Source organism: Mesoplodon bidens, assembly GCF_964165515.1.
Source record: "Mesoplodon bidens genome assembly, chromosome: 12".
Classification (NCBI taxonomy): domain Eukaryota; kingdom Metazoa; phylum Chordata; class Mammalia; order Artiodactyla; family Ziphiidae; genus Mesoplodon; species Mesoplodon bidens.
In genome coordinates, this window is record NC_138168.1 from 62,267,847 (window position 1) to 62,292,800 (window position 24,954).

Sequence of the window (24,954 nt, forward strand, 5' to 3'; positions counted from 1 at the left end):
ACAGATTTTAAAAATGCTACATCCCACAAAATACTAGAACTTCTGACTGACAGTATGACTTGAGCTTATCTTTTTAAACCTTCATAAAAAGAGAAGTGACAAGTTTAGAGAATAAACAAACTTTATTTTATAACAGTATTACAGAAAGTAAAATATCATTTAATACAACTTGAAGCTGCTAGGAATCTAATCTGGCATCATAACTATACATAGGGCCAAAGCAAAGGAAAGACTGTTCAATACAGTTAATAAGTCCCTATCATGTCTCTGGTGTCAGCTTTAAATGGTGTAGCCTTCTTACAACCGTCAAAAAACCACCACAGCCCTAACTCCTCATCCTGGCAACCTCACACCTGTGTGGATCATCACGCTATCTGAAAGAGATATACCTGCTCGATAACAAAAGGTCAGTTTTACATGGAGACAAGGAGGTTTAATACAAAGCAAAGTGTTCTACACGAGTGTTCAAATAATGGAAAGTACTGAAAGTTGGACATGTTAAGAAAGAAAGCACTAAGGTTTTTAAGCTGCCTGAATATTTCAGTAGGAGGGAAGATATTGCTTTCTCTCCCCTCCTATTTCTGGAATGCTGCCGAAGAGCCCGTGTCTGAGAAGCATCGGCACTGTGGTGCGACAGGGCCTCTAAACACAGTGCGTGGTCAGTGAACTTCATCATAATTCTCCAGTTTGGAGATTCCCGGACTTTCCGCTAAAAGTAAAAAGTCACGGTACTGGAAAGTCAAAAGGGTTCAATATCAAAAAATAGCCCCGGGCTTCCCTGGTGGCGCAGTGGTTGAGAGTCCGCCTGCCGATGCAGGGGACACGGGTTCGTGCCCCGATCCCGGAAGATCCCACATGCCGCGGAGCGGCTGGGCCCGCGAGCCATGGCCGCGGAGCCTGTGTGTCCGGAGCCTGTGCTCCGCAACGGGAGAGGCCACAGCAGTGAGAGGCCCGCGTACCGCAAAAAAAAAAAAAAAAAAAAAAAAAATAGCCCCAATGAAATTCTCAAACATTAGAAAATTTTCACGATGTAAGAAACGCCTTTAATCTGCATTAATATTTTCTCATACAAGTATATTTACTGCAAACTGAGAACTCTGTAAATATTGACTTGTAAGAACTCAATGGGAAGCATCCGGAAGAAGGAAAGCCACTATCGAAATTAGTCACAGAGTCTCCTTTCCGCACAACAGCACCTGTTCCAGTGAACAGCACCTTACCAGCTGGGGCTGGCTTTGTTCACTATCATTTGATCAAAATGAGTCACAGAAAGCAGGTAGTTGTACACAAAGTAAACAGGAAACAAAAAACAAAACTCTCTAACTAAAAAAAAAAAAAACAAAGAAAAGAAATAACCAAGAATATTTAGAAGTGGTTATAAAACAAAATAATATATTAAAATGCGGGGGAACGGTATAGACCAGAGCTGTTAAGGTAAGGTTTGGTGTTGGCATTTTAATTCTTCAGGCTTCTGGCCATTGTTACCAGTCGTAGTATAAATTCGCTGGAGCAGTGGTGTGGCATTAAGACTTGGAATGGTCAAAAGTTTTCAGGTTCACAAAGTTGAATGTTGTCTATAAAATGAATTTCTAGGAGGAAAAAAAAGAGACAAGGCTTAAATATTCCAAAGACAGGTTTGGGAAAAAAATGTAAGTAAGATTCACCAAATTCCAAATCAAGTAATAAACAGTTCCCATCTGCCTGGTTCTATAGTAAACAGTATTTTGCAGAAGACAAGCATGAGAGCCTGATCCACCCTTGAGGGCCTTAAAATACCTGAAGGATTGACTAGCACACGAGAAACAAGTGGCAAATAAGAATCTGACCAAAAAGTTAACTATGAGACAGAGGTAGGGGCTTCCCTGGTGGCGCAGTTGTTGAGAGTCTGCCTGCTAATGCAGGGGACACAGGTTCGAGCCCTGGTCTGGGAGGATCCCACATGCCGCGGAGCAACTAGGCCCGTGAGCCACAAATACTGAGCCTGTGCGTCTGGAGCCAGTGCACCGCAATAAGAGAGGCCGCGATAGTGAGAGGCCCAAGTACCGCGATGAAGAGTGGCCCCCACTTGCCACAACTAGAGAAAGCCCTCGCACAGAAATGAAGACCCAACACAGCAATCAATCAATCAATCAATCAATCAATAAAACCAGAGGTAATTCATATAATAAAAATCTAAAAAAAAGAGAAACCAATGTAGGTTTTGAAGTTAGATTCAAAGAAGAAAACGTAATTTTGACTTCATTGGAATGAATAAAAGTTGCCTCAGGTTGGGAGAAAAGAATGAGGAAAGATGCAAGAAAGTGAGAAAGTGCCTGATAGGTAAGATGAGTATACAGATGTATGGGGTGGAGGACAGGAATGAATGGGGTGGGGACACAGATTTCTGGATTCTTTGTCAATGCAAATTGACAGATATTAATTATTGTAATTAATTCAACCTACTTTCACTTTTGACAGTGTCATCATTCACCTCGAGTTTGGATATGGTTATAGCTGTTAAGTATGAGTTATATTTTATGTTATCAGAATTTTGGTCAAGTAAACAAAAAAAAAAACCCAAACCACTATTTCCTTGCTTCAGTTTCCCACCCCCAGACTATATACAATGTCACTGAACATTTCTAACTACTAAAGTCACGTTCCTTAGCTTGTGTCCCCCTCTTTTGGCCATTGTGAGAACAGGTCAATGTAGCTGTTTCATCTAATCACAGGTCTAATTCTATGTCTAAATTCTTCAAGGATACATGCTGGTTGCCTACTTTGCCTTAAGTCTTTACAGAGTGTCCAGTGCAGTCTTCAATTTATCTTTCTCAGTGTGCCTGATGAGCCGTGGGAAATTAGTCAAGCTCAAGCACAGTTCTATGAAGTCATCTGAAAAGCACAACCTCGGAGTTTCCAGAGACAGGGGCTCACATGGTCTCAATCTGGAGCATGCTCTGCTCTAGAAACAGATTTGGTGAACAGCAAATATGCACTTAAAAAAAATCATCCTAATGACAAGTGGTAAAGCACTCATCCAGAGGGGAGTCTCAATAAAAATGCAAAGCTGTGGCTTTGATCTGAAATAGTTAAAATAATGAAGAAAACACAACCTTTCAGATTAATGAAGATTCAATTACCACAGGGCAGTAATATAGCTTGAGATTTTGAAAACATGAGTAAATTATTTATGTAAGGCACAATGCAACTATTTCCTAAATAAACATGAGGTCCGTGTGAAATTCGGCTTTAAATATGACAGTTTATGAATTTCAGTTATTTCTAAACTTTCATTTTATTCTTCCTTGGCTCTCAATTTGCATATTTAATTTTAAAACAGAATTTTCATTGTAAGAATATAAAATCCTAGAGCCAAAAATGCAAGTATGATAAATTTCTCTGTGGTTAGACCAGGAAATAGTTAATTCTTACAATGTTTGTATTACCACTATAATTTAGACCCACTAGTTCTCAAATTGTGGTCTGCAGACCTTGGGGGTCACCATGGCTCTCGCAGGGGGTTATAAAGTCAAAACTATTTCATAATCATCCTAAGACACTCTCTACCCTTGTCGGGTGTGGACATTTTCACTGATGATGCAGAAACAATGGTCAGTAAACCTGTTGGCATCTTAGCACAGGTCAAGGCAGTGACACCAAACTGTACCGGAAGTCACTGCATTCTTTACCACCATGCACTCACAGTGAAATAAAAAGCAAGCAAGCAAGCAAGCCAGTTTCACTTAAGGATGTCCTGGATGAAACAGAAAAGAATATTAATTTTCTTACATCTCTACCCTGGAGTACATCTTTTTAATATTCTGTGTGATGAAATGGAACGTATGCATAACACATTCCTGCTGCATACAGAGAAGTACAGTAGATGTCTAGGAGGAAAGTGAATTTGTATGAATGTTTGAATTGTGAGTTGAAGCTGCTGTTTTCATTAAAACACTTTCTTTACTTGAAAGAATTACTGACAAATGACGTTGCTCAATTTGGGTATTTGGCAGGCATTTTCTTGAAAATGAGATGAGCCTGTCACTTCAAGGCAAACAACTGACAGAACTTGTTGCCAATGATAAAATTCAAGCTTTCGTGTGAAAATTATAACTCTTGGAAATTGTATTTCGGCCACCTTGAGCTTGATAGCTTCCCAATATTTAGAGACTCTTCTAGTGGGGTCAGTGGCAACCACAGATCTTTTTACTGTCTTAGTCATTTTGCCTTTTTCAGGATGGCATATAGTTAGAATCATACAGTACATGATACCTTTTCAGACAGGCTTCTTTCACTAGGTGATTATTTTTAACTGAATAAATATCTTGAAAACTATTTGATTTATAATATAAATAGATCAAATTTCAATTAATAAAATTCACATAAACAAAAAACTCTTTGGGCTCTTCAATCATTTTTAAGTGTTCCTGAGACCATTAAGCTTGAGAACTGCTTCTATGGAATCTGCTCCCTAGCCTACTGGCGTTTCCTGCTCTCACAGATATTTGTGTGGCTTCGTGTGGCTTCTGAATACAGAAGGAAAAATGAAATCTAGTGTTTTTTCCTTTTCGGTCAAATGGCACTCAATATCTCTTCTACAAATAATTCAGCAAAATGGTTTTGTATCCCTTGGTTTGCCTGAGTGTATTAATGCTCTTTTGGGGGTTGCTCTTTTCTTAGGAGGCTCTCATGTGGGCCCTTTGAGGCTCATGTCTCAGATTTAGGTCTTTCAGGACAAGCTTGGCCCCCTGATCTCTGTCTCCTCTGAGTACCAGATATATTGTGCTTGCTAACATACACGCCAACATAATTTCACTTCAAAGACAAAAATTCAGTTCAAAGCTTGCTAGCACCACAAGTCAATTAAGTATTTTTGCTTCCAGGAGAGTCAATTTTGAGATGTTTTCCCTGAATTTCCATTTGTTCTCAAACAAAACAAAAGGCTTGTCTCAGTTCTGAAGAACCTAGGGGCAGGACAGGGATAAAGACGCAGACGTACAGAATGGACTTGAGGACGTGGCGGGGGAAGGGTTAGCTGGGACGAAGTGAGAGAGAGGCATGGACATATATACACTACCAAATGTGAAATAGATAGCTAGTGGGAAGCAGCCGCATAGCACAGGGAGATCAGCTCAGTGCTGTGTGACCACCTAGAGGTAGACGGGTGGGATAGGGAGGGTGGGAGGGAGACACAAGAGGGAGGAGATATGGGGATATATGTATATGTATATGTATAGCTGATTCACTTTGTTATACAGCAGAAACTAACACACCATTGTCAAGCAATTATACTCCAATAAAGATGTTTCTTAAAAAAAAAAAAAAAAAAAAGGCTTGACTCTGCCTCTCTTAGCTGCAGTTATTTCCCCTCCAGAGGGCGTTTTAGGAAGAGCATCTCCTTTTCCTCCCACCCTGTAATCGTCAAATCTCTTTCAGTTTTTAAGCCAGTCATGCTCCCTGACCTCTGAGGAAAGGGTGAGCTGTCACTGATCTCGGCAGGCCAATTAAATGGGTTTTCTTTAAAGCTAAGAGTCATCTTTGTGTTAGAGCCTTTATGCACATTCCAGTCACTCCACCTAAAGAATTACTACACACCGCAATTTCGGAATATCCTGTCAAATGAAAGCATCATCAATTTTGCCTCATTTTTAAACATGATTATTTTATAAAATAATGGTTGTATTGTTCGTTTAGCTACATATCGTAGCTGCAACTTCAAAGACATTCTGTCCAAAATAAATTTTTCTAAAATGAAGTGTGTTTCAACTACATCAGTGGGAGTTTGTTACTTGAAAGGTTCCCATCATGAATCCCTCAGCAAAGCAATACGCAGTGTGGATTCAGACTGACGGACGGTCAGCTCTGGCTCTGCTACTCACCGACTGTGTGACTGGGGGAGGGACTTAACCTCTCCAGGCCTCGGTGTTGTCATCTACATCCTAAGTGACTGTAAGAACTAACTGAAATAAATGGCAAAGTTCTCCAACAAAGCTCAGCACAGAGTAGGCACTCATTAAATGTGAGCTGATACTATTATTATGGGTTTTCACATATGATATTTCATTCCTGGTTTTACTTCCAAACCCAATTCAACTCTCCTCTTAAAGACAGAGATGTCCAGTTCAGTTTCCCCATTAATAATTGCATGAACCAGTATAATGGTTTCTTTACAGGGTACTTCATCCAATCAAGCATCCTTTCAATCAATCCTGCACACCACTGAGAAATTAATCTTACTGAAGGATGGTGCTGAAAATGCTCTTCCCTTACGCAGATGACCTATAGAGCAAAGCCTAAACTAAGGTACTAAGACGGAGTGTAATCCCCTTTGCAATTCGCCTTTGACAAATCTTTCCAGCCCCTGCTGGAATTCAACACACAGACACAACGTAGGATTTGCTTCTCCTGATGTCCAGCCCGTGGTTTTCCTATGTGCTCTCTCCTCTCTGCCCCTCTCTGTATGTTCAAATCCTCCCCGCACTCTGCACACAGGAGCTTTCTGCTCCTTTTCGGGGAAGTCTTCCCTGATCTGCCAACCAGAAACAGTTTCTCCTGTTCACTTTCATAGCCCTTTAGCTAGGCTTCTATCTATCTATCTATCTATCTATCTATCTATCTATCTATCTATGTATCTATCTATCGCTGTGTTGGGTCTTCGTTGCTGTGCGTGGGCTTTCTCCAGTTGCAGCGAGAGGGGGGGTTACTCTTCGTTGTGGTGCACGGGCTTCTCACTGCAGTGGCTTCTCTTGTTGCAGAGCATGGGCTCTAGGCGCACCAGCTCTAGAGTGCAGGCTCAGTAGCTGTGTCGCACGAGCTTAGTTGCTCCGTGGCGTGTGGGATCTTCCCAGACCAGGGATCGAACCCATGTCCCCTGCATTGGCAGGAGGATTCTTAACCACCGTGCCACCAGGGAAGTCCTAGGCTTCTCTTTAAACACTATTTTTTACCCTGTATGTTATTTGTACACTTGTTCCTACGCATTTACCTTTCTCACAACTACCATAGTCCCCTGAACGCAGTATGTTCCCAATATACATTAATGAACCCATGAATGAAGTAATAGCAACTAATCTGCAAGGCAAGGCCAGGCTGCAAAGCAAGGGCTTGGGAGGGGAAAAATAAACAGAATTGTATTCTAGGAACAAAGCACTACTGCCTGTCCTCACCATTAGTTTCATCTGCTGATTTAAGTGGAAAAAATTTCAGGTTCATTTTTCTGTTCTCTTTTGTTGAATAACACTTATGTGATATCCCAGGAGGACTCTTAGTTCTTTAAAAAACTGGTTTTCCCGAATCTCTCAAATCTGAAGCTTTGACAAAGATTTCTAAGAGTAGTTAGTATTTGGCCCTAAAGCTAGAGGAAGGTCTTCTCATTCACTCTGCTGAGTTCAAATCTTGTGAGAACTTGATATGAAAGCATTCCACAAAATCTTAAAGCTTCTTTTAAATAAGAAATGGACTACAGTAAGGCACACTCGGTATACTTTATTCTAGCTAAGCTTTTGTCAATCTTAGGTTCATGAGTAGAGATGAAAAAAATTTCTCTGTAGTATCAAATAAAAGTTGTGCTTTAGAAAAACAGTAACAAAACCCTTATCTTTTAGAAAAACGTCTTTGAACTATATATGAACTCACTTAATGTTCGTTTCATATTTTCATTAAATAGGAAGGTTAGTGGGAATCAAAACAATTCATCTCCAGACCCAACTCCGTCACTTATTAGTTAAGAATTTTTTCTTACCTCTGCAGCATCCAGTATGTTATTTTATACTTACAGGACATCTCTATTTGGAATAGCATTTCAATGCTCAATTTGGAATACATTTCAAATGCTCAAGAGCCACACGTGAGTACTGGCTACCATGCTGAACAGAACAAGACTAGATTCTCACTTGCTCTAATACTAACTATTTTGATGCATGAGAGTTAAATAAACATAGGGCCAACATGTCCTGGGACTGTAATCCTCATGAGTACAGGAGTATCTTAAAAACACACACACATACACACAGACTTATTAATTCGTTCCCCCAGCAAAATTCCGTCCTAACCTACCCACAAGTTTACATTAAAATTTAAAATTACTATTTAAAAGCTAGTATCTGAGATATCTAACATTAAACAAGTTCTTGAAACAAATGAAACTATACTCAGCTCTACACATGGATGGTATTTGATGGTTCTTACAGAGGAGGGACCTATGGCAAATCTCTAGGATTCTATTTCCTCATAAAAAGGGGGTGGGGAAGAAGATGGTCTATATGCAGTTTTAAATTAAATATTCTTTTAATTCCCATATTCTTAAATACACCCTGCACTAGGGTACATTAAAGTCATAACCACCACCTCCACACTCCTCAGAGGCTGGCTGGGTAACATGTAAGTGGGGAGACGGGGCACCGGGACCTCAACATGAAGAGATGGGAAGGAAGAGACACTGGGGACTTGGAGAGCCCCTCCTTCCCCTAAAGTGGCTGCACGTACTGAGCCACTGCAGCCTTGAGAGAAAGCATGCTCGGTGTTAGAGCTTCTGATGTTTCTCGAATCGCTAGATATCTTTCCATTTTAAGCATTAATAATTAACTCAAATTCCGTGACATACTGTTTGGGCTGAAAAACAAACCAAAACTCTGGATACGGCCTGCCTGTCTCCTGTTTGTCAATTTTGTCTTGCTCTCTCCCCCTCTTTTCGGTGCCACTTTAAATTCCCCAAAATAATGAAAAACTGGAGAAAACATCCAGCATTTGTGACTAAGAGATTAATAACCTTAACTCTGTAAAAGATAAAAGATGATAAACACCTGAATAGATACATGGACAAAGGACCCAAACCGGCAATTCAAAGAAATGCAAATTGTGTTTGTGTGCACATATATTTATATATGTTTGAATATGTATACTGTGACCTCCTTAGCAATGAACAATAGTAACAATTAAAAAATGCTCTTTCCTCACAATTTAAAAAAAAGGGGGGGGAGGGGACAAATGCTCTTTCCTCACCAGGTTGGCAAAGACTTTTCAAATGTCATATAATCTTTAGTGTTGGCAAGGATGCGGGGAAACGGGGATATTCTTAAACTGCTAGTGGGCATCTAACTTTGTAGAACCTCTAAGGAGGGCAGGTGGGCAATATGTCAAAAAGAAACCTTTAACACACCAACTCTAATTTTTAAAAATCTGTCCTAGAGAAACAATGAAGTTAATGCCCCCCAAATGTACACACAAGTATAATCTTTGCAGCTGTGAATTTACTTGTGAAAACTGAGGAATAGCCTAAATGCCCATTAATAGGGGTCAAGTAAACCATCCTGCATCTATTCGATGGCTGTTGGAAAATGATGAGATAATGATGGGCAAACTTATCTACAAGGTACTGTGAAGTGGAGAAAAAAGCCGGATATGTGATAGAATCAACAGGATCAGCCTATAGAAATAGAGGTGTGAGAACACATGTGAGTGCATCTGAGTATGTGCTTACAAGTATATATACACTGTGAAAGGGATTATCTATCTCTAGCAGCAGAGCAATTATGGGTCACTTACATTTTCTACCATCTTTCTCTCTCAAAAAATTATGACCGCCTCTGCTTTTTTGTTGCCAGAAAAAATACATATAGTTTCATTTGTAAAAACAACAGTCAGTAATGATTCTGCCCAAGAGCAAACTCCGGGGAATCAGTGACTCCCAGGTGCTAATGAACGCACAATGGCAGGGGCATCCAGCGCCTCTTCTGTTGGGTAGTTCAAATATATTGTGACTCACTGATAGCACCTGCCAGATTTATAAATGTTAAACAGAGTATTCCCCAGCAATCCAGAGTGAAAACTGGCAGTGCCTAAAACTCACTAAATCCAAAATGGCTTTTCATTTCTAGGTAGAAGTCTTCATGTTATGTTTGATTAACTTATATTGAAAACTAAGCTGTAATAAAATGCTAATTTCTGGTACGAGAGTAGTACAACTAGGCAAACTTATAAAATAAAAATGCAACACAACTGAAACCGATATGCCTGAAACATCCCTAAATTGAAAATCGTCATCTGGAAGCCAATAGGCTGGTGCTTTTCTTTCAGGGACAGGGAGACGCTCGCATGTAAATGAGTAGCTTGTGATCGGCTAGAGCTCCATTCAGCCAACGCCATTCTTCCCTCCTGTCAGGGTAGTTAGACAGCTGATGCTAGTTTCCTGTTGTTTTTGCGAGTTCATTTTGAAACCGTGAACATCACCCTGACTTTGAAATGTTGGTTGGAACACAATATTATCGTGTTTAGAAACTGGTGTTCATAGACGCAGGCTAGCACAGAGAGCAACACAACTGAGAGTTATTTATTGCGGGTTGGGGACTGGAACTCAGGGTCCACCTGACAGTCTCAAAGGAATGATGGATGTACCAGGTTTTTACTAATCACTGCACTAGCTCCAGTGGCTCTGTCAGACCAATGCTCTGTCTTCTCAGATGAAGGCAGGCAAGGTGGACGGAAAAGCAAAACGCCAATTACCGAGTTTTCCTGCTTCTCGAAAGCACTCTGTGTAAATCCTATTTCCTCAACCTGTTACAGGCTCCATCTCCACTATTTGACTGAACGAGCTCTGACAAAGCTCCCAGGTAGATTCTGTACCGACAATTCCGAAGGACACAGGCACCTGATTTCTCTGCCATATTTGATGCTGATTATGCTCTCCTTCTTGGAGCTAGCTTCTCTGGCAGCTTCCGTGGCCGCCTTATCTCCCTGTTTTCTATCTTCTTGCCCTTCTCACTCCTCCTGTAGCTCGTCTGTTCCCCAGGCCCCGACTCTCTGACCTGGCCCTGGGTAACATCATTCAAACCAAGGGCTTCATCAGTGGATGACACATTCAGATGTGTCTACCTCCTGCTCTGAAGCCTGCTGTTCTGTCTGCCTGTCTCTCTCTCTCTCTCTCTCTCTCAGCTCTTGGCTACTTCCTGGACCTCTTCATGAAGACATTTCACGTGCATCTCAAGCTCAGCATCTCTGGGGTAGAAGTTTTTATTTGATTTTTAAGAGCAAAAAGGGCTCATGGCTGGCCTTCTATGTTATAAAAAGTTCTTACAACATGCCTTATTAACAAACCCTCTATAGATTCTATTATCACCTCCAGTTCATGAGGCATAAAGAAATGAAATAAACGGGACACATCACACAACTATGAAGTAGATTTGAACCCAGCAAATCTGCTGTTACATTTCCTCTTAACACTCAGACTATCTGGTAAGTTTCAAATTAACCATGTCCTGTGTATGTGTGTGTGTGTGTGTGTGTGTAAGACAGAGCCTTATACATTCACTTCCAAGCTTCCACTATAATTCCCATGTTGGTCTCTCTTATAGTACCAGAGGACAAAAAATACATCTTTGCTTTAAGACAGCTAAACTGAAAGGACTGGCCACATGGCACATGACATGTGAAAAATGAAATTCATGTGTTCCATGACTGAAATTACAGGTATCACCATCGACCCGTTTGTCCAAGCCAGAAACCTAGGCGTTATCTGGCATTATTCCCCACTCCTCTGTCCTCCCAACTCACTAACTTCCATATCCTCATGCAAACGGTCAACAAGTCACAAGCCTTTATCTCCTCACCACCTCTCAAATACAAAGGAGTACCCCACAGCTTTTCAGGATAAATTTCAGCCTCCTGCTTGGCTCCTAAGACTCTTTGTGATCGGGCCTCTGCCCTTCTGTGCCCTCATCTCCCATGACTCTACTTCAAGTGCCCTGCGAGGCAGCTGCATCTGATTTTGCCCCGTTCTTGGAGTGTCTGGTGCACAGTACCAGATCCTGCCTGAATTGCCCCCTTTCCACGCCTTCCCTCTCTGGGATCACTCCAACTCGCCGTGAAGCTCCAGTGAGAAGCCACCTCTGATGCCCCATCCTGATTCAGAGATCTCGCCTCTTTGTTCCCACGAAACTCAGTCCAGAGCCTCTGATAAAACTTGAGACTCTATGCTGCTACCGCTGCTTTATTGTCTGTGAGTACAGACCTTGATTTGAAATCTCAGTGGTAAAACAGTAGATGATACCTAATGAGACTTCCATAATATCTGTATAATGAACAATAACGACAAAAAAGAATAAAACGAGTGAATGGATGAGAGGCTGCTCCTGTATCATATTTTCATTGGGCTGCTCACTGCTTTCCAATGAAAAGGAGGCATCGTTCACTTTTTCATGCAACGTCAATGATTACGGCAGGAGTCTGGGAGGCTCGTCTGAAATCTGCGTTCACAGAGCTTACGGCACCAGCTGAAGTAGGGTCGCGCGTTCCCCCTCCTGGGGCTCCTTCTTTCCCGGACCGCGCAGACCACACCACCAAGCCTGGGCTTTTCTCCCTCCTCATCAGGACCAGCGGGGACACCGTTCTAGCGGTGACAAGGTCAGTAACATTTTGTGTCCATTCAAGGGCTCATAAATATGCATTTAGGATAAAATAGCAGGAGGGAGTAGTCCTTAAGAGGAAATAAAAACGATACAGAGATCAAGGCAAGTGCTCCTCTAAGCGTTTTCTTGTCCGTGGAGCTGCACTCAGCCCCCCTGCCTCACCGCTGGCCACCGCCCAGCCTGGGGAAGCAGACCGGGAGTTCAGTCCTCGGCACATTGTTCTTTGACCGTCTTTCTGTTTCCCCACCTGCCACGCTCAATGCTTGATCAAGAGGTCAGAGCTACTCCAAAGGAAGAGGTCAGGTCAGACCAGGAGGAGAGCTTTTCACACCCGAAAAGGGAGACGGGACCGATACATCACACATAGTTCTTTCTTCTTCTTTTCTGATGTCGGGATACCGTCCTGGTCCTGCTCTTTGCCTTGACCCACTGCTGCCTCTGTGGGATTCTGGCAGGGCAGCCAGAGGGTAGCTGAAACAGTGGAAACACATTCTTCCCAGCCCTGACCCGCATCAGCAAAGGAAATTTTTCAAGAACAAGTGCGGCCAGTCAGGAGCAGAGATGCTAAAATGACTGTGAGACACTGAGGTAGCTCCCATTTGTCCTTCAAATTGCAACTCAAATTCTGTTTCCCAAGTAACAGGTTAAATTGATAATAGTTCAAGCCCCCTATTTTGTTCTCTCATCTCACATTATTTCCTTCATATTTATCAGATATGCAATTACATTCTGTTTATTTGTTAATATTGACACCTCCCCTCCTGGAGTGGATCCTTCCTGAGGAAGGGAACTGGGACTGTGTTGTCGACCAATGTGACAATCCGAATCCTCACTGCCTAAGCTAGCCTAGCATATTTTGGCACTTGCTAAATATTTTTCAATGAATAAATGAATCTTTCCAAATTTATCTAGTTTGCTCACCTTACATGTGAATTTACACTTTAACCTCCCAAATTTGTTTAACAAGGCTGCTTATAAAAGATGGCCTCCGAGATAGGCAAACTTCAAAGGCTGTGTGTGTGTGTGTGTGTGTGTGCGTCTCCACTGAACAAATGAATATAAGGTGTTAAGAATAAATGACATAACTAATTTATTTAAAAACTTATTAAAATACCACAAATGAAGGTGAAGTGCTGGTAATGCTAGTGGTCACTAGTTTTTGTCTGATATTCCTGATTAAGTAACTGATTCATAGAATTTAGAGGAGAAATACACATTATTTTTACATTTGTACAACACTCAATCTTCCCATTCATTGTCATATTATATATAAGTAGAAAAGGTAGATTGTACCAGCCCCACTGACTTGCCCAACGTCCCATATAGTTTGAGATCTGGCAAGATTAAAACACAGTACTTGACCTTCTGACTCCTAGCTAAGAATGTTCTCAGACTTGCATGTAACATAGCACATTAATTTAGGTAAAACAGATACTGTGCTTGTGCCAAAACTTTAAATGATTTCTGCTCGTAGGCCCTTTATACACCCTGTGTTGAAAACATCATCTAAAACATAAAGAGTAAGGTTGCTAGATATAAGAGCAACACTGAAAAGTTAGTTGTATCTCCCTATGCCAGCAACAGCTTCTGGGGAAAAAAATTATACAATTTTATTGAAAGACATTAAAGAAGATCTATATAAATGGAAAGATGTTAATATTTGTGGAAAAGAAGACGATATCATAAAGGTGTAATTCTCAGTATACTGTGCTACAGAGCAGATGTAATTCCAATCAAAATACCACAGGATATCTTAGAACCTAACACTCTGATTCTGAAATTTATATGTAACAGAAGGAGCCCAGAACAGCCAAGACGTTCTTGAAGACAAAGAACTGGGGAGTGTTGTCCTCCTAGATACCAAGTCTCATTTTAAAGCTATATGGCACTGGAGCAGGGACAGACACACAGACTGATAGAAATGAATGTGCTCAGAAACACACCCACGCATATAAGAAACTTGATATCTGACCCACAGACTAGATGGGGCAAGGACGGGCTCTTCAATAAACAGGGCTGGAACGTTGGCTACTTATACGGGAAACAAACAAATCACTGTTTCTAATCACACAGAAAAAACTTCTGATACATTAAGGATTGATCCATGAAAGGCAACATTAAAATTTCTGGACTGAAAACATCTTTAACGCCTCAGGATATGGAAAAAGCATAATCCATAAAGAAAAGCTTGATAACTCAACTATATTAACATATTAAATACTACATTCAATATATTAATATATTGCCCTATATTAATAATAAAAGACAAACCGCAAAGAAAGATATCTGCGACACATAAAACTGACAAAGGATTAGTATCCAGAATCTATCAAGAATCTGCAAGAAAGTTATATGGCAGTAAGTTATATGTCATATGTCTTAAGTTGTATGCCATTTCATATCTATCAGATTGGCAAACGTCAGTAAGTCAGAGGGGAGGCTGTGCACTTGTAGGACCCCTCACGCCCTATGACGGGAGAGCACTTGGCCTTGCCACAAGGAGGAAGACAGGTTCTGTGACCAGCCCCTCCAGTGGGGATCTATCTATCAACTGACCAATGTACGGATCATTTTAAAAACAAAAATGCAATATTTAGTATATGCGCTGTGTGATAAAACCTGCTTTTTAAAGCCCTAATACGTACATGATCAGGAACACTTACTCAGTTTTTAAGAATTCTTTAACACAACTTTGAAAGGCTATATGTATTTTGCCATCACATGGAAGCAGCATAATGTATAACCACTCCCTACCGCTGGCCATTTAGATTGTTTCAAATTTCTTCCTAGTATATATAAACATGTGATACTCTTGTAGGTAAATCTTTGTATCCGTCTCTGATTATTTAAGATAAGTTTCTCACAGTGGTTTAAACGGTAAGCATATCTGACGTGGGTTTTTGCCAAATTGTCCTCCAGGAAATATTACTAATTGATACAGCAGCATAAGTGTATTCCACGCCCCCTCACCTCCCCAACCCTGGCTAAAAACATAAACTTTGCCAGATTCAGAAGTGAATTTTTCACTTGTGTTGATGTAAACAATACTGAGGCTGAACACTTTTTGCTCATTATTCACTTAGTTTCTACATGGTTTCCTTGCTTAATCCTCTACTCACTTTTCTACTTAAGTGTTTACATTTCTTGATGACACATCAGAGCTTCTTAATATAATATATTCAGGATATTAATCCTGTCTCTGCCAGGTATGTTGAACTTTATCACTTACCTTTTACTTTTGTTTTTGTTGGTTTGGCTCAAATTTTTACCTCTTTATACATTCAAAGCAATCTTTTCCTTTACGGTTCCGTCTCTGATACAGAGTTCTTAATGTCTCCATTTAAAAGATTAACTCATCTCCCCTTTGGGCCCCTATGACAAAAATCCCTCATCTAAACGAAAGCAATAGCACCTTCCTAACAGGCTCTTTGTGAACACTGAGATAACTTATATTAATGTGCTTTACAAATAGTAACGTAACATATAAATGTTGATTATTAGCGGCTCTCAATACATGGCAGTTATTAACACCACATGATGCCCGGTGGTCCACAGAGTTTATAATTAACTATATGCAGGTCACCCGAGCAGATGTACTCAGAGATGATAGTCTGAAAGATCAGATGAACTGAAGGAGACAGGCACCACGATGCAGACATACCTTTCGCATCGCTCGGCAGGTTCAGGAATACAGAACGGTCATGAGAAAGGCCCCGACGACGAGGCTCTTACCTTACTCTTCCCCCTCATCCAGCTCGGTTTCTTTGTGCACCACCACCCTCGTGACCGACATGTCGGGGTGCTGCTCCCTGGCTTCCCTGATGGCCTGGGCCAGTGCCTGCGGGGTCAGGAGAGAGCACTGTGAGTAGAGGAAGAGGCTCTTTCTCGGGATGGCTATACAAGAGCATAGCCATCACCTGGGATCCATCCCTCCTCCTGCCAAGACAGTTTCACTGCTTTATTTGGGGAAGCAGGAGACTTGAAATGGGCTCCTTTTTCATTTTAGAGAATGCATCTCATTTCCCCAGATTTCCCATTTCTTCAGTCCACTGCCAAATAATGATAGACGTAGGAGAAACACGCTGGCTCTGAATATCACTCAGCCTGGCACACACTGTGAGACGTGGAGAAAACAGATCTTCTCTGACCTTTGGATTCTCATCTGCAACCTGAGACTTATGCTAAGATTATAAAGATAATGTTAAGGTTCGATGTATGGACTGAAGGAATGATGTAAAGCCTCCAGGGTGGTGTCTGCCCTCCACACTCGAGTGATACTTGCAATTACCCAGTTGCCTCAAAACTCACAGTGCAAGAAATCTCTTGCATTCCTATACACTAATGATGAAAAATTTCAAAGAGAAATTAAGGAAACACTCCCATTTACCACTGCAACAAAAAGAATAAAATACCTAGGAATAAACCTACCTAAGGAGACAAAAGACCTGTATGCAGAAAACTATAAGACACTGATGAAAGAAATTAAAGATGATACAAACAGATGGAGAGATATACCATGTTCTTGGATTGGAAGAATCAACATTGTGAAAATGACTACACTACCCAAAGCAATCTACAGATTCAATGCAATCCCTATCAAACTACCACTGGCATTTTTCACAGAACTAGAACAAAAAATTTCACAATTTGTATGGAAACACAAAAGACCCCGAACAGCCAAAGCAATCTTGAGAAGAAAAATGAACCTGGAGGAATCAGGCTCCCAGACTTCAGACTATACTACGAAGCTACAGTAATCAAGACAGCATGGTTCTGGCACAAAAACAGAAATATAGATCAATGGAACAGGATAGAAAGCCCAGAGATAAACCCACACACATATGGTCACCTTATTTTTGGTAAAGGAGGCAAGAGTATACAATGGAGAAAAGACAGGCTCTTCAATAAGTGGTGTTGGGAAAACTGGACAGCTACATGTGAAAGAATGAAATTAGAACACTCCCTAACACCATACACAAAAATAAACTCAAAATGGATTAAAGACCTAAATGTAAGGCCAGACACTACCAAACTCTTCGAGGAAAACACAGGCAGAACACTCTATGACATAAATCACAGCAAGATCCTTTTTGACCCACCTCCTAGAGAAATGGAAATAAAAACAAAAGTAAACAAATGGGACCTAATGAAACTTAAAAGCTTTTGCACAGCAAAGGAAACCATAAACAAGATGAAAAGACAACCCTCAGAATGGGAGAAAATATTTGCAGACGAAGCAACTGACAAAGGATTTATCTCCAAAATTTACAAGGAGCTCATGCAGCTCAATATCAAAAAAACAAACAACCCAATCCAAAACTGGGCAGAAGACCTAAATAGACATTTCTCCAAAGAAGATATACAGATTGCCAACAAACACATGAAAGAATGCTCAACATCATTAATCATTAGAGAAATGCAAATCAAAACTGCAATGAGGTATCACCTCACCCCAGTCAGAATGGCCATCATCAAAAAATCTACAAACAATAAATGCTGGAGAGGGTGTGGAGAAAAGGGAACCCTCTTGCACTGTTGATGGGAATGTAAATTGATACAGCCACTATGGAGAACGGTTATGGAGGTTCCTTAAAAAACTAAAAATAGAACTACCATATGACCCAGCAATCCCACTACTGGGCATACACCCTGAGAAAAACATAATTCAAAAAGAGACATGTACCACAATGTTCATTGCAGCTCTATTCACAATAGCCAGGACATGGAAGCAACCTAAGTGTCCATCGACAGATGAATGGATAAAGAAGATGTGGCACATATATACAATGGAATATTACTCAGCCATGAAAAGAAACGAAACTGAGTTATTTTCAGTGAGGTGGATGGACCCAGAGTCTGTCATACAGAGTGAAGTAAGTCAGAAAGAGAAAAACAAATACCGTATGTTAACACATATATATATGGAATCTAAAAAGAAAAGAAAAAAAAAAGGTCATGAAGAACCTAGGGGCAGGACAGGAATAAAGATGCAGACCTACTAGAGAATGGACTTGAGGACACAGGGAGGGGGAAGGGTAAGCTGGGACAAAGTGAGAGAGTGGCATGGACATATATACACTACCAAATGTAAAATCGATAGCTAGTGGGAAGCAGCCACATAGCACAGGGAGATCAGCTCGGTGCTTTGTGACCACCTAGAGGGGTGGGATAGGGAGGGTGGGAGGGAGATGCAAGAGGGAGGGGATATGGGGATATATGTATAGCTGATTCACTTTGTTATAAAGCAGAAACTAACATACCACTGTAAAGCAATTAATACTCCAATAAAGATGTTAAAAAAAATTAAAAAAAAAAAAAACTCACAGTGCAGGACCAGGCTCTGCTCATCTTTGCCCTCTTAGGCTCTCAGTAATTGCTTGAGAAATGTTACAGGAAAAATATCTATTAGCTTCTAGGACATAGAACAATTAAAACCACAAGCAACAATGACGACAAACAATCAGTAAAGCTAAAGAAAAGAGAGAGACTAATCTTTAGCTAATAAAAGACAGCTCCCTATTTTACAGGTGGAAAGAGTGAAGGAAAAAAGGTTAATGGGTCTTCCTCAGGACCATCCTGCCAGGGGGGCTACAGAGCAGGAGAGGGCTGCCCCTCCACTGATTCATGGGCTCTTGCCTGGATGAGGCTGTGAGAAAGCAGACAAGATTTCTCTGAGTTTGATCAGAAAGTAAACTGTGTACGAGGATTATGGCAAAGCGGAAAGATCCTGTTCTTCAGAGGGAAAGATGTTTAAAGAGGTCTCGGGGAAAAAGTAAAAGAAAACCACACAGAACAGCACTCACAATCTAGGAAAGAACTTGAAAACAAAAAAGAAATCCTATTAGGAGAGAGACTGCTGTATCTCATAAGGAAAACCTATGTTTGAAAAAAGCAGCACAATTTTCCTGCTGCTTTGTCACCTGCCTTTGGGGACAACTGCATTTCTTGTTTGCAGTATCATTTCTGTCAGCTGGAAGGTTACTGAGCAAAACCCTGAGCCGCATTCCACAAAGAAAGATAAAACTATACCCCATAATTATTTTTACGCCAAAAACTTTTCACTCAGAAGCTTGGAAGACACTTGAGGGTGCTTAAATTTCCACTGGGGAACAAACTCTGGCAACCTACCTGTGCTGGGACAAGAGTGGATCAGACAGGGGACCAGGCTTCCATTTAAGCATCAGCACAACTGCTTGCCACGTGGGGAGAGCAGGCAGCCCAGTGGGCAGGAGCAGAGTGGGGACCTCATCTCAGAGCAGGACAGCAAGTGCTGCCGTGTACTAAGTGCCATGTGAGTGGGGAAGGAGACCAAGTACATCAGGGAGGCTCTAAGTCTGTGTTCAGAGGCAAGAGGGAGATTGGAACAATCAACACTGTCTACTCCCTGCTGGTTTCTGGAATCCAATTTGAGAAAGGACAGCTCTGATGGGAGCCAATGTAGCTGCAGAACAACTTCTCAGCTACTTTGAATTTATGTTCATTACAAAGACCTGCCTACATTAAACCCTGTATTTGTCAAAGAGGAAAATACATGATACCCAAGGGAAGGTAGTCGGCGTGACACATGCTTTAATTAGCAGAAAAGTAGGGAAAATGGAAAACTGCTATTATCATCTTCAAACATACTTGAAGTCCGTTTGCCCTCAGTTCCTTTCCTTCCATAATATCCGTACACGTAATTCAATACTGGAAAACGTTAATTTACTGCAGCAACAGTAAAGACTGTGAGAAAACTATCACATCGCACTGCCAAGCTGAGAAGTTATTTTATTAGAAAGAAATACACTTGGCCGTGTTGTTTATGCCTCCCGGGTACGGAGATGAGAGCCACAACTAGCACTGGGTGTAGAACCTGCAAAGCGAGTTTCTACAGGAGCACGCCTCTTTCATTTGCCAGCACAAAAGAGATTCCTTCTTTTCCTATCCTGCTCAGATGAAGGGTTTCCTTCCACTATTAAAATTCTTTTAATGTAGGCAAGGAACTGAAAAGGTGTCAATGACATTAACGTCACTGCATGATCAACATCAGTTTTTGGCAGGGAACTAATTTCCCTCTTTACTTTTAAATAGTTCCATCATCTCATTTACAGTCTGTAAGGGGAAAGCAAACTCATCATGAGCTTCTGGTGACAAGCGTACCAGAAGCCACAATTACATTTACTCAAAAAAGTTTATGACATCTTATAAATAAACATGAAAAAGGTAAATATCTATTCTCTTCATTTGGATATCTGACCTCAGTTTTGGGTTTGTTTGTTTTTTTTAATCGTAGTTGATTTACTATGTTGTGTTAGTTTCAGGTGTACAGCAAAGTGATTCAGTTATACAAATACATATATCTATTCTTTTGCAGATTCTTTACCCTTATAGGTTATTACAAGATATTGACTATAGTTCCCTGGGCTATACAGTAGGTCCTTGTTGTTTATCTATTTTATACATAGTGGTGTGTGCACTTGTTAATCCCAAACTCCCAATTTATCCCTCCCCTAGCCCCCTCGCCCCACTTCAGTTTTAAAATGGGCTGAAGGTGTGCGTCCTCACAGCAACAGCCAAAGCTGCAGCGTCATGATTTTCTTCTAATGGAAGAGTTAGGAATTTTGTTATTTTGTGTTATTTTGGAACTTACGTTTCAGACTGTGTTTTTAATATTTGCCGTTCAGAAGCATTACTATCTAGATTTGAGTTTTCAGGAAAAACGGGACAAAAGAATACACATAAAATAAAACCTGCAAGTAACCCCTCAAGGGAAAAAGTGGCATTTGAAACCCTGAAAGGGCCTTGTTTGGTGGAGACAGAGGGCAGACGAAACAAAGGCTGGGAGAGGACCCCGATTTTCACCTTCCATCAGGCCAAAGAATGTGGGTTCCTGCCCAGCACACTGTAGAAATTCAATAAATGCTGAGTGAGAGTCCCCGAGGAAAAAAGAGTAAGAATACAGTTTGCTCCAACTTAAGGTCAGAGCAACTGAAAACTGTCCCAGTGAAGAGAAGTAGAATAAATCCTCTATAAGGGAAACCAGACGCTTGGTTTCCACACAGGTATTTCATTTTCTAGTGGTGAACAGACACATGTATAGTCATCTACTAGGAAGCTCTATTATTAAGTCAAAATTCAGAGTCAGGGCAACCTTTTAACCTATAATAACTCTTAAGGAATTTAAAAAAATACATTATGAAATACGTAAGTAAAATTATGTATACAGGAGTTTTTAAAAAACAGTAATTTTCTTTTTAGGCATAGAAGAAAATCTATTCCTGTTTGGCCTTTCTTATAGCAAGCCTTTCTTTTTTTTTTTTTTTTTTTTTTTTTTTTTATAAATTTATTTATTTTTGGCTGCATTGGGTCTTTGTTGCTGCGTGCAGGCTTTCTCTAGTTGCGGCAAGTGGGGGCTACTCTTCGTTGTGGTGCGTGGGCTTCTCATTGCGGTGGCTTCTCTTGTTGTGGAGCACGGGCTCTAGGAGCGCGGGCTTCAGTAGTTGTGGCACATGGGCTTAGTTGCTCTGTGGCATGTGGGATCTTCCCGGACCAGGGCTCGAACCCGTGTCCCCTGCATCGGCAGGCGGCTTCCCAACCACTGTGCCACCAGGGAAATCCCAAGCCTTTCTTAAATGAGAAATTTTGTTCTCTAAAATTTCTGTGTTCAAAGCTGGGTGACTATCATTTGCTCCTACTCCCCAGCTGAGGACAACTGAACATTTGGTCAACTGAACATTTCCATTTCTTCAAATTATTGTAAAAGGAAAAGAGCTTGGTCTCCTTTAAAGCTGAGTTAAAATCACTCAGAAAATAACAAAGCAAAAAATTCTCATCATCACTTGGGACTGCAGTCTAAAATTAAAGCTACTCTCCAAGTCTCCGGAGGTTCCATTCGTCACCTGTTCAGCTTAACAGTAGAATGGAAGTACAATTCTTTAAAAAATCTTTTCTGAATACATATAAATTTTCACTTTGTAAGAGACCTTATATTACCTTTTCCTACCCTTCAATAATAGTAATAACTAGGAGAAAACATCTAGAGGTAAATAGCCCAACTTTTCTAATGCTATAAAAAAATACTTGATAAGTTCCTGAAAGCAGGCATAAGTCAAACTTAGCGGCTTCCTTATTTTTTTGGAAGCCAGTGTCGTTTAACTGCCATTTATTTTTCAATAACTGATGACTTGCCTTTAAACCAGGCCCACGTGAATGCCTGATGGTTGCCAAAAATCCTCTTGATTATTGTGAGCCAAAGGTGCATGTAAAGCTAGTGTGAAATGAAAAACAACCCACATTTTGTGCTAATTCAGTGCTAGGAAGGCTGAAAGGACAGGTTGTGTCTAGGCTGTGAAGGGTCTTTATGCCAAGCTTAAGAGGTGCATTCATCTAGGAAGGAGATACTGAGAGAAGTGGTTTGACACAGGGACGTGACATGATGACAGAAACTTAGAAAATAAACGTGGCCAGTTTCAGAACCAGAAGCTCAAGTCTTTACCTGGTCGTGATCAATATCTGCATCTCCCGTGATCACGATGCGCTTTTCAATTCTCGTTTCAGATATTCCACCTTTTACAGTCTAAAGGCATAAAGAAACAGAAGGGAGGGAGGATTAGCAATCACTAAAACATGTTTACACATAATCAGAGAAAACAGAGATGGCGCACACATAATCAGAGAAAAGAGATGGCGCACACCAAGACCTTCCATTCATCGTTAAGCAATTCACACTGGGTGGGGAAGACTGATGTTCTAGAAATTTCTTTATTTTTAAGCTCCATAGAGAATCCGATCGATCGTTCAAAGCGTAGCATCATCTGTAAGCACTCCTAAACTGAAAGCAACCTTAAAAACTATCTTATCAAGATTCAGGTGAGATTAAGATGCAACAGATGCCATTTAATCCAAACAGTTCCACTGGAACATTCCATTACAGTTTCCTGAGTTTCTTCACTTCCAATTGGCCAATTTTTGAAAAGAAGCAAGCAAAGGAGAAATAGTTGTTTGTTTTATGTAGAGTTTATAAGGAATGCTAATAATTTAGGCATCTAGTTTAGGTTTGGGAAATTGCTTGACTGGCATCATACAGATTCATTTGGTGATTTTATTCATTTGGTTTAGTGCAATAATAATTTAAAAAAAGGAGACTTGGACTTGGTTTAAGATAGGTAAGATGTGTGAGAGCGATATAAAGATTTTCATCCAATGTTTGATTTGATTCTGCACGTGGCTGTGACATGGACATGGAATGTGGCTGAACAAAGGCTGTGAGGAGACCCAGGGGTAGGAGCTCCTGGGTGAACTGCCCACAGAGTTACAGAGTTACTGGCTTGGAGCGAGGTGACAGAGCCTGGAGCATGACAGAAGCTGAGAGATCATATGTCTGTGACACTCTAAACAATGAGCAAATACCACCCAGTCCTGAGAAAGTGCACACTCAACCTCTACAACACTGATAAATTTACACACGGTCACAGGTATTGCACTTAACTGTAAGAAACAAGGCTGATCGCTAAGATCATTAGGTCTTAATAACTGGATATGCTTTAAAATGAACACCAATACCATCTTGCACTTATGGGACATTTTTCAATTCACAAAGTTTTTTTTGTTGTTGAAATGTGGCGTGAGGAGGGCACAAGGGATACATTTGAGACCTTCAAGCACTAATCAAACGTGAGAAGCAGAAGCAAAAGGAACGACTGGAAAATAATGCTGGGTTAGAAAGGTGATGACCACGGCACGCACTGGAATCACGTGGAGGGCTTCCTAAACACTCCTGGGGTTTCAGAAGATCCAGAGTGGGGTCACAGTATTCACACTGCTAACAAGTCCCTGGGTGAGACTGCTGCTGACAGTGCAGAGACCGCACTTTGAGGATCACTGGTCATCAGATGTTAAACATTTAGAGAGTGATCTGGAGAAATGCTCCAAATTGACACACTAGTATCTTAAATCAATGGGGGAAATTTACATGATTTGAACAACTCGGTGAAAATTTTCAATGGCAGTCTTCACCTCCTTGCTTCAGTCAGGAGAGCTGACTTGTACTTGCCAAAGCTAGGCTTCCAATTTTATTAGGTTCCCTCTGCTCCTACAGCTGCCTTAAGTATAGCTATTTAGAACATATTTTTACCCCCTTGTACTTTACAAATTTGCAATTTGAATTTGGTTTAAATACAAATGTCAGTGGAGCCCAGTTTCTTGCATACTTTAAATCTAGGCGTTTTTATTCCACTGGCACTGTGCATAATAATTGGAAGTGTGAATAAGAACAAAGAAACCATTCAGAAAAGATTTTGTTGGCAGTGTACATTCCCCTGGATTGCTTTACCTTGGTGATGTGTGTGGTTGTCGTCGTCGACACGGACTCAGATGTGACGGTCTGTGCAGTCAGTAACGTGCCCGAGTCAGCACCAGCCCCGCCATCAATCTTTGAAGAGTTGGGGGGAAAATACAAAGTAAGGCTTAACTTCCGTTACGTTGTCAGAGAAGACCCCTCCCCATCGAACATGCAGCTTTTAAGACCTAAGGAGTCGACAGAAGATGCTAGCTGCCTATCCTCTGCATGTCTGTAGTGGTGATTTACAGAGATTGG

General features: G+C 40.9%; 1 protein-coding gene across 26 annotated transcripts in view; it reads right to left on the reverse strand.

The window, feature by feature from the left end:
• The window catches only part of EPB41L2 (erythrocyte membrane protein band 4.1 like 2), a 277,512-nt gene that overhangs the window by 64,680 nt on the left and 187,878 nt on the right, over positions 1-24,954 (reverse strand). For 24 of the 26 annotated variants that reach the window (XM_081250602.1, XM_081250621.1, XM_081250622.1 and 21 more), the window contains 4 exons: positions 24,691-24,789; positions 22,855-22,935; positions 16,113-16,218; positions 989-1,589 (listed from right to left, as the gene is read on the reverse strand). In XM_081250602.1, coding sequence (XP_081106728.1) covers positions 16,114-16,218; positions 22,855-22,935; positions 24,691-24,789 — 285 coding nt within the window. In that variant the 3' untranslated portion in view covers positions 989-1,589; position 16,113. Of the gene's footprint in view, positions 1-988; positions 1,590-16,112; positions 16,219-22,854; positions 22,936-24,690; positions 24,790-24,954 lie in introns of those variants that run through there. The other 2 variants (XM_081250611.1, XM_081250619.1) reach the window with 1 other exon arrangement.